We start from the raw sequence: 18,377 nt of genomic DNA, 5'->3' as shown, positions 1-18,377 counted from the left end.
ATGACTACGGCCACATCCGGTAGTTGTCGATGCTTTCTATCGTTAATAGATAGTCGTGATGTCCGTGACCTCTACAACCAGGCGGTACATGATGGGCTCCATTTCATGAAGACCAATAATGGCGTGTGGAAGCTGATGACGTGTCTTGTCGGCGTGAAGCTATTTAAAACGAGATGGGTTTTCTGGCTCAAGGAGGATGAGACCGGTCATTCGGTTCGGCATGGGACATGACTGGTGATTAAAGGTGTTCTGTAACGTCCTAGAATCGACTTCGCGGATACGTTCGCACCAGTAGCCAAGCTGTCTAGAGTGCGCGTGGTGCTGGCTGTTGCGGTACATCATGGTTTTCGAGTACACCATATGGACGTTAAGACGGCATTACTCCACGGAGTGCTGTAGGAAGAATTGAACGTGGAAGTACCTGAAGGCGTAAAGGCGAAACCAGGCAGCGTGTGCAGTCTGCGGGCTTAAACAAGCACCATGTTTCTGGAACGAGGGGTTTAACGTAACTCTACTGAAGCTGGGACTCCGAAGGTAAAAATGCGACAACTGTCTCTACGTGTGTAGCACTGAAGGCAATGAAGTTTATCTGGTGCTGTACGTAGACGTACGTAGCCGGACGGAACATTCAAACAATCGAAAAGCTAAAAGGCCGTCTTTCCGATGAGTTCGAGATGACTGACTGCTACCTGGTCAGCTACCTGGATAGATTCCAGCAATCCCCAACTGATACACATTGGCAAGCACTGAAGCGGCTTGCGAGATACCTCAAAGGATCGATACCATCGGAAGTCGGAAGCCACCAGCAGTCTCCATGTCTTAAAGCAATGTCAAATATGTGGCGCTAAGTGCAGCCGTATCCGAAGCCATCTGGTTGGCCGGAATTTTGGAAGACCTCAACTGCAAGAAACAGAAGGATCCTGTGCCAAGGCGTTAGATGCTACCCGATTTCAGTCCCTCCAGGAACAAGATTGGGGTAATCATTGAGAGGGGCAGACTAGGCCGGAAATGTTGTGTGTTTTGTTGCATTTCGAAGGCCCGTTGGCAACCAGCCTTACACTGGTGTGTGCACTTTGGTGTGAAATGGAATCCTGGTGGCGGTCGAAACGACGTCAACACCGGATTTAATCCGGTAGGTTTCGGATTCGCCAACTTTGAATAAACTGCATCAGCCGGGTCAAATGTATGTAATTTGGATTGGGGTTTCCACCGGGTCGTTTCCGGTAGGCGCTTTGCTTGAATCCCTCCTGAATCGACAAAGGATGCTAACTTTTGCACTTTGAGTCCTCGTAGACAACGGTTATCACCACTTCTTCACACTTGGTGGCTTATTCTTCATTCTGCCGGTTTGCTGACTCGGAAATAGGGTTTAAGACAACCTTGACGAAATCACTCTCGGATTTGCTCTCAGGTTGGACCTCGGCTGGTCCACCCAAAAGAGTCTTCTAGGATTCTTCATCGCGGTGTGGTTTCATAAAGATAATGGCACTGGAGTTCACTTCCGTAGGCTTTTAACTTTTATTCTTGCTAAATTTGTTCCGATGGCATCCACTTCTTTTTGGAGTCGCTCTTGAAGCTTCTTTACACTTACACTCGCCTCAACGTGACTAATGACCTTCGGCAAAGTGGTTGGACTAGCATTACAGATTTCGTTCATGTTTATGTGTATTCATAGGATGAGATCATTTCAAATGCCTTCAGCTGTGTGTTGACGACCGCAGAGCCGGCGACAGTTCTCAACAGTCCTACAATGATGTCTGATTACATATAAAGTTTTTCTTCGATTTTTATTCCATGTATACAGAGTTGTAATTTGTAACTAACTGTAGTCATCTTTCCAGAAACTTCAACGAGAACGTGCCAAACTACGCTCGACGCAGAGCCTTCCGGCGGTCGAACGGCCGCTGGAGAGTTCATTCGACACACCGGAGATTCAGCACCACAAAGCCATCATTGGTGGCGTCAGCGGCAAGAAGCAACCTTCGCCCCCGGTGGGCATCAGTTTCGAATCGGCCATCGACATAGTCAACAAGAACCGAGCCTTGTTCAGCGACAACAGCCTGAGTAGTGCGGATTTCATCGACGACGACGACGATGATGAGGACGAAGATGACGAGGACTGCTACGAGGACATGGGCCTGGTGGACGATCCGAGTTACGTTTCGTCGGTTCTGAGGCATGAGGCGGCGCTACTGGAGAAGAACGCCATCGGTGGGAGCGTGGACAGCGGTCTGCTGGAATCGCTCTACGGTAGTAGCGGTCAGCATGCGAAAGTGCCACTCCATCGGCAGGACGATGTATTGGATCGGCCAATACGGAAGTACGAGATCGAGCGTGCGAGTAAGAGTACGTTTGACGACGCAGAACTGGCCAAGTATCGCTATGAGCGAGGACTCAGTTCGATGGGTAGCGGACCGAGCGGTGGTAAGCTACCGGTGCGACGGGTAGACTCGGGACCATCGCCCAGCCATCGGGTGCGGTACGATGCGTACGGCAGTAGTGGCGGCGGGGCTGGATCCGGTCTCAGCAGTAGTGGCATGATTCGAAATCAAAACCACAGCAATAATAGTTTTAGTTCCAGTAATGTTGAAATCGTTCTTGTAAATACCGGTTTAGATAGTATCCCTTCTTCAGTGGCCACTTCCGGAATTGCCAATAGCAGTGGAAGCAGCGGTAGTAGTCCGAATGTACCTACCGCCGAACAGCTTCCGCCGCAGAAGCTTCCCCTCCAACGGAATCTCAATCGAAACACGCTGAGCCAAACGCAACAACAGCAGTCCAGTACCACACTCAGTCGCCGGGAGCTTCTCTGTAGGAGCCAGGGCGACGAAATCAACTCAAACTATCATCGCCAGCATTTACAGTCTGCATCCCTCTCGCCATCGCTGTCCTCGGCCAACTATCAGAACGTCCAGTACGGGCCTCCTGCGACAGCAGCATTCCATCAGCAGCAACCACACTCATACAACAATAACAACAACAACAATACCATCAAATCCACTAGCACTTCCAACAATGCCAACAGCGACAGTAGCAATAGTCTCTACAACTACGTTACTCAGCAACAGCAGCAACCATATATCCCACCGGCCCAAGTCAGTCTGCCGTCGCTGCAGCGGGTATCCAGTAGCTATCCGGACGACTTTGCCCAGAACTACTACAACACTACCACTCCTAAAGGTTAGTATTCCATTGAAACTTACTTCAAACACTACTAAATTTCGACTCACTTGAAGTGCAAATTTTCGGTAATACCAATCCGTGTGGTCAAATTATGAATTTCAAATAGCTCAACGTACATATGTACAGATGGGTAAATTATTGGTTAAATTGGGGAAAAATCCACAGCTCAGGTGAGATTTGAACTCACGACCCTTATTCGCTAGACAAGTACTTTACCAACTAAGCTGACCGAGCCGTACATATGTACAACAGAGATGGTTATATTTGTGGTTTAGGGGAAGATGATATAGATCGATGAGATTAGAATTTAACCTTATGACAACTAAGTTGCCGGGTCATTAATTGGCTCGGTAGCTTAGTTGGTAAAGCACTTGTCTAGCGAATAAGGGTCGTGAGTTCCAATCTCACCTGAGCTGTGGATTTTTTCCCAATTTAAACCAATAATTTACCCATCTGTACATATGTACGTTGAGTTATTTGAAATTCATAACTACTAAATTTGTTAATATTCTCATTCTTTCATCTCAGGTAAAGCAGCGGCCCTGCTGGGTACCAAATCCGAAGACTCCAAATATTCCGGCAGCGCCAAGGACATCGATCTGACGCTCTCGAATACCGCGGCCACGATCATACCGAGCAAGGCGAGGCGCATCAAAACGAATCTCAGTGATGACTTCTCCAGTGGGGGCAGTGGAGTTGGTGGCGGCGCCGGTTCGGCCGGTCAGACCGGTCTCAGCCGGCGGGGTGCCATCGCCGGTAGCATGGATACGCTTAAGCGGAGGAATTCCGATCCGACGAATAAGATTCCGCTGTTGGAGGTCAACCGGGGGAACGACATGTACCAGTCGAGCACCCGAATCAACATTGCCGGTCACCAGTTCCGGAAGGTGCAACGGATTAACAAGGCTGAAAAATGTGCCAGCTGCCAGGAGAGCGATTCGTTCGTGAACGAAGGCTACCGGTGTTTGGACTGCAAGGTGCTGGTGCATACGAAGTGCATCCAGAACGGGGGTATCAAGAGTCTACAGTGCGCTGCCAAGCGGTCCAAGCGGATACGAACCGGAAAGCACGACAAACACGCCCCTATCGGAGCCAGCACTCCGAACTCCAAGTTTTCCGCCACCCGGGAGTACACCGACTCGACGGATAAGATTATAAGCGATGCCAAAGAGCTGCAGTTGATGCAGGATTTCATCACGCAGAAGATCTGCAAGATGGAAAGCGATTGCGAGAAGCCCTCGGAGGGCGACCGGGTGTTCAAGCAGGCCCTCCGGGAGTTCAAGGACAATCTGGTGGCGCAGTACAGCGTGGCGCACAAGCAGAACTCCGACCTCCTCAACATCAAGTACCGGGATCTGATTGCCAACTTTGAGCAGGTGATCGAAACGACCTCCGGCCGGAACAACGACTTCCCGCTGACGATGGGCGTCAATGCCTTCCGGGGGTTCATGAACGAGTTTATGAGCTCGCGCGAGACCGAGAAGCCCAAGGCGAAGCGGAAAAAAGACAAGAAGCGAAAACACGACGAGCACACCACCTACAATGGTAAGTATACGATAAAATCCTGATAAGTCTGAATTTAAAGTTCTCCGGAGTATTACGTTGCATATGTTTGTTTATTTATACCTTTCTAGAAATTTCTGCCAGAATTTCTCCAATATTTTGTCCAGGAATTCTTCCAGGACATCCTCGATGGATTCTTCCAGAAAATCCAAAAGGAATTTCTCCCGAAACTTTTCCGGGAATTCCTCTAGGAATTCCTTCATGGATTTTCTTTGGGAATTCCTCCAGAGATTCATCCTGGAAAAAAAGTCCTTTACATATTCCTCGAGCAGTTCCTTCATGAAGCCTTAAATATAAGTCCAGAAATTCTTTGAAGAATTCATTCAGGAACTTCTCTAGTTATTCCTCCAAGAATTCATCAATGAATTCCTTCACAAATTCCTGCAAAAATTCAGGAATTTCTTCAGAAATACCCCCTGGAATGCAAACAGGGATTCCTCCAGGAATCTCTCCAGAGATTCCTCAAGGAATTCTCCAGGAATTCCTTCAGGAAGCCTAAAATATTTCTCCAAAAATACCTCAAAGAATTTCTTCAGGAATCCTCCAGGAAATCCTCCATTAATTCCTCTAAAAAATCCTTCAGAAATTCCTTCTGAAATATCTCCAGGGAATCCTCCAGGAATTTCTGCAGGAATTCCTCCAGGAATTTCTGCAGGAATTCCTCAAGGAATTCCTCCTCGGATTTATCCAGAAAATCCTGAAGAAATTTCTTCAGGAACTCTTCCAGGAATTACTCCAGGAATTCCTAATGAAATTCTTCCCGAGATTCCACATGGATTTCTACAGGAATTGTTTCAGGATTTTTTTCTGGAATTTCTCTTGAAAAAATTCTCCAGGAATTCCTTCACTTCTCGAATTCATCCAGGAACTCCTCTAGGAATTCCTCGAGAAATTTCTCCACGGATTCCTCCATGGATTTCGCCAGGGATCTCTACAGGAATATCTTCAGTAATTCTTCCAGAGATTCATCAATGAATTTCTTCAGATTTTCCTCAAAAATCCCTCCAGGAATTCTTTCAGAAATTCCTCGAGGAGTTCCTTCAATCATTCCTCCAGGAAGCCGAAGATATTTTTCCAGACATTTCTCAAACATTTCTTCCAGGTATTTCTCCATAAATTATATCAGGAATTCCTGCATATTTTTACAGGAATTACTACTGTAATACCTCTAGGAAATTCAAGAGGGATTCTTCTAGGGATTTCTCCTGAAATTCCTCCAGGAATTCCCCTTGGACTTATCCTGGGGATCCTCCAGAGATTAATTCTGGGCTGCAAAACGGTAAGCCGATTCCTTTAGAGATTCTTCCAGAAATTTCTCTAGGAATTCATTCACGGATTCCTTCAGGAATTCCTCTAAGGATTACAGCAGGGATTTCTCCAGGAATTTACCAAAGTTATCTCCAGGATTTCAAAGGATTCCTTTAGGAATTCCTCCAGGAATTCTTCCAGCAAATCCTCCAGCAATGCTTCCAGGAATTTCTCCAGCAATTCTTCCAGGAATTCCTCCACGAATTCCTTCTGATATCCCTTCAGGGATTCATTCTGTAATTCCTTCCGGAATTCCTCCAGGGATTTCTTCAGGAATTTCCCAGAGCTTTCTCCAGCATTTCTTTCAAGGATTACTCTATGAATACCTTCAGGGATTCCTCCTGGAATTTCTCCACGTATTCAGGGATTCTTTAATGAACTCCTCCAGCAGGAATTCTTCTAGAAACTCCTCCAAATGTCCCTCCAGAAATTTTCTCAGGGATTCCTGCAGAAATTCCTCCAGGCATTCTCCCACAAGTTCCTGCAGCAATTTCTATACGGAAACCTCCAGACATTCTTCCAAAGATTCCTGCATGAATGCCTTCAGGGATTCTTCCAGAAATCCTTCAGGGGGTCGTCATTGAACCCCTGCTGGAATTCCTCCAGAAATTTGTTCGGAAATTTCTCGAAATATTTCTCCAGAAATTCCTCTATAAATTCTTCCAGGAATTTCTCTACGGATTCCTCCAGGAATTCCTCTACGGATTCCTCCAGGGAATTCTTCAAGGATTCCTTTGGGAATGTCTCCAGGGATTCCTCCTGAAATTCATTTTGAAATTCCTCCAGGGAATTCCTTCAATAGTTTCTCAAGCAATTCCTTTAGTAGTTCCTCCTGGAAATTCTACAGGAATTTCTCTAGACTCCTCCAGAAGATTTTAAGAGCTTTTTTCAAGAATTCTTTCAAGTACTCCTTTGGTAATGCCTTCAGGGAGACCTCCAGGAATCCTTCAGGGATTCCTCCTGAAATTTCCCCAGAGATTTCTCCTGGAATTTCTCCACAGATACCTCCAGAAATTCCTCGAGGTGGTAGAGTGTTTCTCAAAATTATCCACGGAATGCAATTTCGATGCACGAATTACAAAAATGGTATATTAAATTCAATTGTGGCTTATAAGATACCTGGATGAGCACCAACAAGGTGCTTAGAATTTCAAAAAAGGAGTGATGTGAGTGAATGCTAAAATGAAGCATGCGATTTGGAGATGGTGTAAACATTAGTTGCTGCATAAAAATCAAATAGCGTGCGGCAATAATGGTGAATGATTTCCCCGTGATGTATAGGATCCCTAGATATTGCTGAAATCATTGGGATGGTGCAGAGAGAGAGAAGGTTAACAAATTACTTCAAGGATTTTCCAAAGGCAGTATCCATTTATTACGTAACGTTGAAACCGTTTCTTTTTAAAGAAATGGAGACTATTTCGAAAAGTTTTCCTCAGATTTTCCCACAAATTTCTTCATACTTTTCTTAAGAGATTATTCCTGAAATTCTTTCAAACATTCCTTCAAAATTTGCTTCGGAGATTCTTTTTGTATTTCTACCTGATATTTTTCGGGAGGAAATTATTTCTCAGATTTTATCATAAGTTCGTCTTTCAAGGGTTTTCCTCTCATATTATTCCGTTTTTCTTCTAGAACTTCTAACTCCAGACATGCTATCGAGAAATTACTCTAGAGAACCCTACGGGATTTAATCCAGAAGTTATTTGAAATATACGTCCACAGCTTCATTCAAATTTTTTTCCACAGTTTACGTAGCGCTTTTCCTCTGGAATTCTTTCGAGAATTTCTGAAGAAATAATTTTGATATTTCGTCTAAAAATTCCTATGTTTATTCTTCCAGAAATAATTTTAGGATTGTTTTTCAAATAGGTACTACATCAAAAATTTATTCAGAAGTTCTTAGAGATTTCACACAGAGATTTCGTAGGTAATCAGATTTAAAAGGAGTAGTTTAACATGTTCAGGATTTTCTATATAGAAGCTGAGTTATTATTCAATATTCTTGTTTGAAAAGATTGAGAGGCTTTGTGCCTTTTCGAAAACGATTTCAGGAAAAGAAAACACTCAAAGAGGCTCCTCTTTCTTTCTAAAATTTGGTTAAAAATAAAAACAAACAAACTTACTTTGTTTAATCCTCCAGAAATTTCTCCCAGTAGACCAACCCCACAACGGTAACGTTACCAGGGTGTTCTCCCCGCGGCCACTTAATCGCTGTAAGGTTCGATCTCGACCGCAGCTCACCGGTGTGGCCTACGTAGCCAACTACGAATTCTTGGATCACCTCTTATATAGCGTCTGAACTAGAAATTCTCCGAGTCCACGCGCCACCTTTACTGTAGCTTCAAGGCGATTTGGGTTCCAGTCAAACTCGTCTTTACACATCCATTTTTGTTTCCTTCTAATCCGGGTAGAGGCGAAGAACAAACCAAGGACATAAAAATAACAAATTTTGCCATCATATCTCATTTTATCATTCTTATGTTATTAATGAATAACACTACCCGAGCATGAGAAAATAGCTGAAGAATAACTAACTCAGGTATGGAAAACCGAATACCTACAACCTGAATGAGCTATTAAGTAGCCCTGCATAAGAGGTAAAATACCTAAAATAATAACTGGTGTGTATTCTGTGCATAACGCGTGAATAATGACATCAGGTATGGCAATACCTGAATAATAATCGGCGATTTTTTCATACAAACAGGGATTTTTCCATAACTGAATAATACCTCAAACCATCATCAACACCAAATCAATAACTCGTTGAGGTATTGTATCAATACCTACCAAATACCATTATAAGTTATTTTCAACACCTGGATAACCAACCAATACCTTGTCTTGGTATGATACCTGATTTTGGTATTCTCCAGTTATGTTGCAGTTATTCATTCCTGCTCGGGTAAATAACTCTCTAAGAACAAAAAACGTTATCATTGCAAAATTTGTTATTTATGAGTTATGATTGAATAACAATTAGAAACTGAAAAATAACAAAATATGCAATCATAACAAAATAAGTTCTTCTGAGCATGCTAAGTAAAATAACATCCCTAAGGCATATTTCGCAAGCATAACTTATGTTTTCATTGATGAGTATTTATTTTATTTTATATAGAATATCGGTGAAGAGCAAATCTTGTTGGGAATAAGCGCTAAAAGAACATAAAATAATAACTCACTTTGTTTCAGAAAAAAAGTAAATAATAACTAATTTTGTTATCAAACCAAGGACAAAACATTTCTGAACTTACACTACATTTTTTCCATTCATAAGAACAAAATTTACAATTATGATGATCTCTTATGAAATAACTTATTTTGTACTTACTTTGTTCTCAATAACTTGATAATAACTTATTCAGTTATTTTCCATTTTGAAATATTTTGTCCTTGGTTTGTTCTTATAAGGATAACTTTAGTTATTATTGAACAAAGTCAATTATTATTTTTGTTCTTTTAGCTCTTATTCCCAACAAACCAATAACAAATTTTACCATTCAGCTATTCATTTTCAATAGCAAAATTTGAACTTCGTTCTTCTGCCCGGAAAACCATGGGAGGAAAATCGGCTCGACTGACACCCGAACAGAAAGGTCCGGGTAGAGAGTGGGGTTAAGGCCGTCTTCTACTACAAAAGTAAAAGCCAGGACTACTCTCTGCTCGACCCACTAAACATATTCCTATGGTCGCCAAACCCTTCGTCTCTCCGGAACCACCAAGAAGGCATTGCTTCAGAGAGGGGCTGGTGCACATCGCACCTCAAGGTTAGCTGCGTAGCCTATCAGCAACGAACATCGATGACTCGCTTTGGAGAGTCCATCACGGTAACATGCTGGCGCTTAGCCAGTTTCCCGAGTGGTCCTTACCACTCCCTTTGTCCTCGGAAGAAATAGAATGCGTTGTTGACAAGCAAACATGCTCGAGGCATGACACGCGAATTTTACATTTGTTTTATGTATATATTCTTCTTCTGTCCAACTGGAACAACAAACACTTACCCATTACTTATTTCAATTCTATAACTTTCCACAGGCCACACATTCCAGTTAACGATCATCAACATTGCGACGGCGTGCGAAATCTGCCAACAGTTTCTCCTCTGGCCAATCGAACGTGGATTGGTAAGTTCCATCGAAGTAGTTCCTCCTTTCCAGACATCTAATACACATATTTCCTCCCATCAGGTTTGCCAAAACTGTCGTCTAACGTGCCACAAGCGGTGCTACCTGAAGTCGGCGGCCTGCAGTAAGATTGCTGCCACCGGCGGAGGGCCGCTGGTTTCCGGCGGGGTGGTGTCCGGAGCGATCAGCAGTGCCGATAGCGGCGCCGGCGGTGGCCATCCGAACAAACTGTTCGGAGTGCCGCTGACGGCGCTGTGCGCCGGATGCGACGGTATCAAGATTCCGGCGCAGATCTACAGCCTGATCATGATGATCGAGATGCACGGGCTGTACTCGGAGGGTATCTATCGGAAAAGTGGCGTCAGCTCGAAGATCAAGGAACTGAAGGCCAAGATGGACCGGGTGGTTGGGAGCTCGGAGGAAATGGATTACGAGAGTTACAATGTGCACGTGTTGACCAATGTGCTGAAGTCGTTTCTGAGGGAGATGCCGGAACCGCTGTTGACATTCGACAGGTACGACGATTTCCTGAGGGCGGCGGATTTGTCCGATGGGAATGATCGGGTACAGACGTTGCTGTCGCTGATCAAAAAGATTCCACCGGCGCACCATTGTCTGCTGGAGAGGTTAATCTTCCACTTGGCGTTGGTAGCCAAGCTGGAGCAGTACAACCGGATGTCGGCCAGTTCGTTGGCCATTGTGTTTGCTCCGTGTGTGCTGAGGACGAATCGGTACGTTCCGGCGCAGGACAGTTTGAACGACATCGGTCGACAGACCAAGTGCATGGAAACGTTGATCACGCAGAAGATGCTGAACGTGAAGAGTACCCTGGCGGACATTGATACTCTGGACACGGCGGCACATACGGCTACGACCCGGCTTAGTACCTTGAGGAGTAGTAAGGTATTCACGCCGGAGGAGATGGCCTCCAACTCTAGGGGAGTCGGTGGAACGTTGGAAACGGAAACGGAAGAGATGCTGTTGGAAGGACACATCCAGGAGATCAAGAAGGAGAAGGCGCTGTTGACTTCGACGTTGCCGAGTTTAGCCCGGGCAAGTTCCGATGACGATCTGCTATCGACGGATCTGGACGGGGAAGGAGGAAGTTTGGACGATCTGAGCAGTAGCAAGGACAAAGATCTGGACAACAGCTATAGCAATGTGATTAGCGACAGCGGAATCTCGATTCGCTACCAGCCTCCTTCGGACCATGGTAGCCACGGTAGCAGTAATGTCAGTCTCAACAACGACGTCCCAATGGCTGTGAGTTACAATCTACGCGGAGATTCAGGAGTAGAATACTTTCACAAAGTAGGCGCCCTGCACAAAGTAGGCGTTTCTCTATCCCACCAAACGCTGGTAGGGGACCGGGAAAGCTTCCTGAAAAGCGGCAGTCAAAGTGGTTCCGCCACCACCCCTCAGTCCCCTACGGCAACGTTCGCCACTTCGTCTTCATCGCCTTCCTCCTCATCGGCGCCTTCTATGATCAAATCGCAAAACGGAAGCAGCACCAGCAGCGTTAGCAACAACAGCACCACCTCCAAGCGGTCCGATCTGAATCTCAGCCATTCGATGGTCACCCTCTCGACGGGAGTGTCCGCCGGGTCCGGCTCGACGGAACTCCAACGCCAAAAGCCGATCATAATGCGTAGCATCTCCGGTGGCTACGAACCGTCTTCGTCTTCCATTTCCGGTGGCAGTGCATCTTCTTCTTCCTCGCAGAAAATCCTCATCCAGCAGTCGGCCTCGATTCCGATTGGTGGAGGCGGCAGCAGCAAAGACAAAGTCTCGGAACCGATCAAAATGAGCCGGCGGATGTCCGGCAGTCGGAGGCAGAACAGTGGGGGAGGCGGGGGTGGAGGATCCAGTGGAGGGGCGTCGGGAAGTGGTGCAAGCCCGTCCGGGTCTGGGAACGGAAACGGCGATGATGAACCGATTATGGTTTAAGTGTAAAAAGTTACGCGAAATGCCAATCTCTACAAATGCAGTCAGTTTATGAGCGGTGTGTTGTTTGTGGAATAACTTTGTAACAAAATAGTAAGTCTAGAATATTACCATTGATTGATTTGTCTTTATTAAAGAGACTTTCGGCCCTTGGCTGGTTCGTCTCTCGATATTACCATGAGAGATGATGATGATGCGCGTATAAAACACGAGCCAGTTCACTCGATTGTGTGGTGTTTTCCCTCAAATAGCGCTCTAATGTATGTGAAAAATTGTTTCCTGATGAATAGGTGAGCTCGTTTCATATTATTCCATCTATTCATTCTAGCTTGTGAGCGATTTTTCTTCTACGCACTTCATTGAATGTTCCATTGGAACTTCCTAGGAAAAAAAATTCAGGTAACTCCGGAAACTCCTTCAGGTATTCCTCTGCAATTTTCTTCGGAGATTAACTCAAAAGTTGTTCTAAAAGTTTTTATTGGAAATTTCTCCATTGATTTCTCTGGATTATTAATTTTATATTTATTTTTTTCAAAAAAATCAACAAGTTTTAGGTTAGGTATATCTCTTGTAATTTATTTTTACTCTGCGCTCTTGCACAGCGCCTAATGCAGTATATGCAACTCCATATTGAAATTCAAAATGGAGGATCTATATTCAATATGGCGGCCATCGTAGACAAATTTAGTACCTAAAATCATGCAATTCGAGTATTCACGGAATGGAAAAGAAATGTAAACAGCAGAAATCTTTGTCCGATTCCATTGTGTAACAAAATATTGCGGCTCAAATTCATAAATTTTTATGCTGAATTCTCGCACTTTAATATTTGTTGTTACAATGTTGTTCTATAAAACACACAATGTTATTAACCTTTTTTTTGTTTCCTTAGTTTTGTTTTTCCTTTAGTTAAAAAAAAATCGCTATTAAATAGAAATCGAAGACATTCAGTCTTGTTTCGTGAAGAAAGTGTATGAGTCGGTCGGTTCAGCCCGACCAATGTGTAACGTGTATAGGAACCAATCGTAAGAGAAAGAGAGAGAAAAAAACATACAGAATCCAAGTCGCATTCAGTTTTTTTATGTGTAACAAAATTACTATTAACAAGCGATGATTTATTGTTAAAGAAGAAAATAACCTATTTATAGCGCGAGAATAACCGTCGAACAGAGCAGCAGCAGCAGTAACAGAAGTGTATGCGAGTGAAACGGGATTAACCCCCTCCTTAGAAAGTGTATACATACTGTGAGCACGAGGAATGTGTTTTTTTTTCTTGAGATATCGGAGTGATCGAGTGTAAATGTACGAACCGTCGTTGTAAGTAAGGTAAAAGTTAATGACTGGGAGAAGAAGCAGAAAACTCATTAAAACTAATAGATAACACAAGAGCAAACAGCAAAAAAGCGCATATAAACAAAATTCACACAAACCACATACACACACGCAAACCCACGTATTAGTTAGAAGGGAATGAATCATAATTAACCTGGAGTGTGAAGCAGTGAGTGGAAAAATGATTATTATTCTATAATTGTATAGATCACGCTACCCCCGGAAATACGATCGAATGAACAATATTACAGTTTTTTTTTTCTGAGAACAAGTTTAATGTTTACGTGAAATGGTTGTTTGGTTTTCTTGTGTTTTCATTTTCCGAAATGTGTTCCCTTTTGGTTCGTTTTGTCCTATGTTGGTTTATTTCATTAGTTTTTTACACGCTCTCTGCCTGTTGTTTGGATTTCTTTGGTTTGTTTCATCATGTTATTTTTACGTCACACTCATTATGTTGTACTTGAACCCTGTTGAAGTCGTCCGAATACCTTCTCTGAAGTTCACAACATCACTATCTTAAACAATCCAGAAGCTCAAGAAAGTTGGAAAGTCGTCGTGCCGTCGTGGAACAGTGACATATATTCTGTCATCTACAGGTCGGCTCCAGAGGCACATTCTCCTTCATTTGTCATAGCTATGAGAACACGGACCTATTCATCATGTACTCGAGGGCAGTATGAACCAGAAATCAAAATTTCGCGACAAATGTCAAAAAAGTTGTTTTTTTAATATCAATCAATGTTCATATATGTGTGATTGTTTGGGCTATGTTTGATTTTATACCGACTGATTTTTTCGATTTGTAACGAAATTTTGTCGTTTTTTTTGTATGGAGAAAGTTCTTGTAAGCGGAAATTCTCGATTTTAACCAATATTAAGAAAAATATAATTTGTGGTGAAAAATGTGCCCAACACGTACAACGCACACATTTCCTAACAGTAAACTTCCCAAGTAACAATTCAAAATCATTAATAAGCATGTCAGTTGATTAAATGTGCTACAAAGGCGCCGACAGTTGTACAAGAGTTTATGTTGAACAAAATGGCGAATAAATGTTTCATGCAGTGGAAACTGCACGTTAGTTAAACATATTTCTGCTCATTGAATAACCAATGGTATAAAAGTTTAAAAACAGTTGCTTAAATATTCACATCATCTGTCCAATAGTGCTCTAATAATGATAGAATACAAGCTGCTTCCAACGTATTAGATGCCGTTATTCCACATAAGATCTTCAATGGAACAAGTAGCCTATTTAAAGTTTAACAACTTTTGCTTGATCATTTTATTCAACTACACTGATATAGCTTAACAACAAGATATTGCCATGTTTCTTTAATACAAATGTTACACTTTTATTCAAGCAATGTTGATTAGCAGTGGTACTGTGTCACTTAATTATCGTTGTTCGCCCTGCCCCTTTTTGTAAACACGATTGCTGATTAGGAGCCTAAAAAGAGCAACCGCGGCTACAAGCTTGAAGACCAAACAAACTTCTTGCAGCAGCTCTAAATATCGCACTCTTCACACTTTTAAAAACATTCTGACTTACCTTTTACACTACACGCTCCAACGGCAGCAAAATCGGTAACAAAAACACCAGAAAAAGCAGCTGAAGTGGATCCTGGGCGGCTCCTGGGCGGCTCCTCTGTTTGGTATTGACAATCTACTCTATCCACTTTGTTGCCGCCGGTCAAACCGGGCTTTTCTTCCTTATGTCCATATCTTATAGCTGCCTGGAGATATACACAAGTTTTACACATTCTCCTCCCGACACAAAACAGGAGCAGTGAAAATAAATAAAGTTCACTTATTTGGACGTTCAAATAAAAAAAAAAGTTCGAAGCGATACCAATCTTACAACACAACACCGAACACCGTAAATTACTGTCAGACTAGCAAAATAATTAGCATGCATGCCTTATGATTAAACGTTGCGGTTACAATTATTCAAACATTGATCAACTTCATTGTTTATGAAGACAATTAGTTGAATAAAATATGTAAGCAATGTTTAAGCAGCATATGTACGGTAATGTATTCGACTCAGGAATTGAATATTTATATACTGTTTTAAATCTGCCGATTCATGTAATTCGGATTGAAGCAGAGCGGATGCAGACGAGTGTGAACCCAAAGATCCAGAGTTCGAGTCTTTCCATTGATGTGATTTGTCCCATAAAATGTAATAAAATAAAGATGTTGGGGGTACATAATCAGAGAGAGCTATTCAAGACACAAATGCAGAAATGTTGAAAGTTAAATCATTTTCTCATTTTATTGTTACATGATGCAACATGATGTTGAAGAAACGTTTAAGAATCGTTTTTGTAGCAATTTTTAAATCATATCTATAAATAGAAATAAAATTCGTAAGTTGTATCACGGCTCCAGCATGTTTTGATTGTATTATGGTGGAATAAATATCGAAGAAAGCTTGTTATTATGCGCTATGCTGCTAGTGCACAATAACGGTTTCTAAAACCATTCTTAAATGATTAAACAAATAGCGTCATACAACATTGTTTAATAAACGTTGAAGTAAAGTTTATGATGTTTGTGTAAATTGCTGATGGTTCTAACGTTGAACAAGAGTTTCACAACCGATGTACGATCATTGGATAAACATTCATTTCATCGTGCTTATAGAACGGTTGACGTTGAATAGATTCTCATTTTTGGGCGAACAAGAGTTGAAGAACAGTTTTATTTCAAAATTATTCAAATATAATACGACTTCCAGTTTAATAACGTTACTTTGAGAAACATTTCTTAAAGCAAAAATTGTTTCTTGGGTTAGTATATTTTACATATTTGATGCTCAAATTTTGATGGCCTTAAGTTTATATTAAAATTTACAATATTTACTCAAATTTTACGGTTTATTTGCCAATTTGTTCAAAAAGTAGTAGTATTCGAACGTATTCGACATGCAACCGGTCTATGAAGCTAGTTTAGACTCAGCTTTTTCAAATGATTTTGGACTTTTTTGCGACAATTTGCGGGAAACCAAGTTAGAGTGTTTTATATCCTTAAAAAGAAGAATAATAAAGATGTTAACAAGTCCAAGGCTTGTGCAGTCTCTGCTGTGTGGTCCAATGACCACTAGTATTTATACTACCGTAGGTAGACCTACTACCGTAGGTCATGAATGTACATGTAGGTAGATATTATATGTACACAAACATTAGGTAGACACTACAGAGTGATTTTTGTGAATGCGTTAATTTTACAATATTTTACGCTGTGCTTCAATAATCATCTACTCCAAGATCAACTTTTGCCATCACTTTTGTATATTATGAACTATTATTAATAATGCAAATGGAGTTATTAAGCGTAAAGAAGACTTTCTGTGTGACCAGAGTATAAAACAATGTTGTTGAGTTTCCAGTAAAAGGCAAAAGAGATCGAGCCCAGCTCGATCACTTTATTTGTAGGTTTTCATACAAAAGAACTTACTTACTAAACACTACATACATACTCTGAATGTTTATCTATATTCTGAGTGCTACAATGGCCGTAGCTTATCGTTTTGAGATCTAAGGGCGTCATGCACCACAATTACGATGCAATTTTCTTATGGCTTGACGAAACTATGCACATACACTGAACGGCGGCTTGCGGTGAAAATTACTATTCTGAGGGTCAATTTAAATACACAACGCCACTAAATTTGTGCAGACTGATTTTCGTTTCAATTCAACAGAATTATGTTTTCAATTTTACCATGGACTCGATTTTCAATTAAAAAAAGTTTCTTTTGGCAACCGGATTCGAACCAAGAACCTTGACATCACCAGGCTCGCACGCTACCACTCGGCTATCGAACCGGTTGATGTGAGAGGAATCAAAACGCACACAAGAAGCGTTGGTGGGTCGATAATCATGTTTTGCCATGGTAAATTTAAAAACATTGTTATGCTTGTCATTACTGCAAGCCGCCTTTCAGTGTAGCAACAAAAAACTATCATTCTAGAAGGTTTTGTTTAAAATATGACTGTGATTGTACTAGGCTTTTCAATCAATACAACACACTTACTCAAAGTGCAAAGTTTCGGAACATCAATTCGTGGGGTCAATTATGATTTTTTTTATTAACTCAACTTATGTATAGATGGAACGCACGGGTATTCAGCATGACCATGCTGAGGGTGACGGGTTCGATTCCCGGTCGGTCCAGGATCTTTTCGTAAAGGAAATTTCCTTGACTTCCTTGGGCATAGAGTATCTTCGTGCCTGCCACACGATATACGCATGCAAAATGGTCATTGGCAGAGGAAGCTCTCAGTTAATAACTGTGGAAGTGCTCGCTGAGAAGCAGGCTTTGTCCCAATGAGGACGCTACGCCAAGAAGAGAGAGAGAGGGATGTATAGATGGATAAGTTTTTAATGAAAACCTCGCTGCTCAAGAGGTTCAGATGTCTGGCCATTTGCCCGAATGCCGATTGGCGGAATTATGTTCAAAATAATTCAGAGACAGAGATCCTTTCTCACATTCTAGCTGCCAATTTGATCGCCATTATTTTTTTTTCTTTTGTCAATCATTGTCTTCCACTGGGTGGTGGTGGCCATAGTTTCATACTCCTTGAAACAACGAAGGCAAACGAAAGGCAAATTAAGTGTGTCCAGCCATCTATAAACGATACGAAATATCGCGATCCTTTCCAGGCAGGTAGATCTATGGGGCCACACATAGGGTGATTCAGGTAATTTGGACAGACTGTTACGCGTACATAATTTGAACACTTCCATAATACTTGAATTCCCTTATCAGAATGAATTCGCCCCAGGGGACGAGTGGCACGTTTCCTTAGTTACGCCGTTGAACGGTTCCCGACATTGCTTTGCCACGTATCGCAGAATCCGTTGCCTTCAAGCTTCTCAACAAATCCGGTGGGCATTCCGTGCTTTAT

At 42.3% G+C, this 18,377-nt stretch overlaps 1 protein-coding gene across 1 annotated transcript in view; it reads left to right on the top strand.

The window, feature by feature from the left end:
- The window catches only part of LOC109411303 (unconventional myosin-IXb), a 252,594-nt gene extending 238,835 nt beyond the window's left edge, over positions 1-13,759 (top strand). Inside the window, exons 15-18 of the mRNA XM_019684868.3 lie at positions 1,842-3,180; positions 3,712-4,728; positions 10,096-10,184; positions 10,248-13,759. Coding sequence (XP_019540413.3) covers positions 1,842-3,180; positions 3,712-4,728; positions 10,096-10,184; positions 10,248-12,131 — 4,329 coding nt within the window. The 3' untranslated portion in view covers positions 12,132-13,759. The remainder of the gene's footprint in view (positions 1-1,841; positions 3,181-3,711; positions 4,729-10,095; positions 10,185-10,247) is intronic.
- Positions 13,760-18,377: the final 4,618 nt, after the last annotated feature.

This window comes from Aedes albopictus, chromosome 3, assembly GCF_035046485.1.
Source record: "Aedes albopictus strain Foshan chromosome 3, AalbF5, whole genome shotgun sequence".
NCBI lineage: Eukaryota > Metazoa > Arthropoda > Insecta > Diptera > Culicidae > Aedes > Aedes albopictus.
Note: the sequence above shows the minus strand (reverse complement) of the source record. Positions and strands in the feature narration are given on the sequence as shown.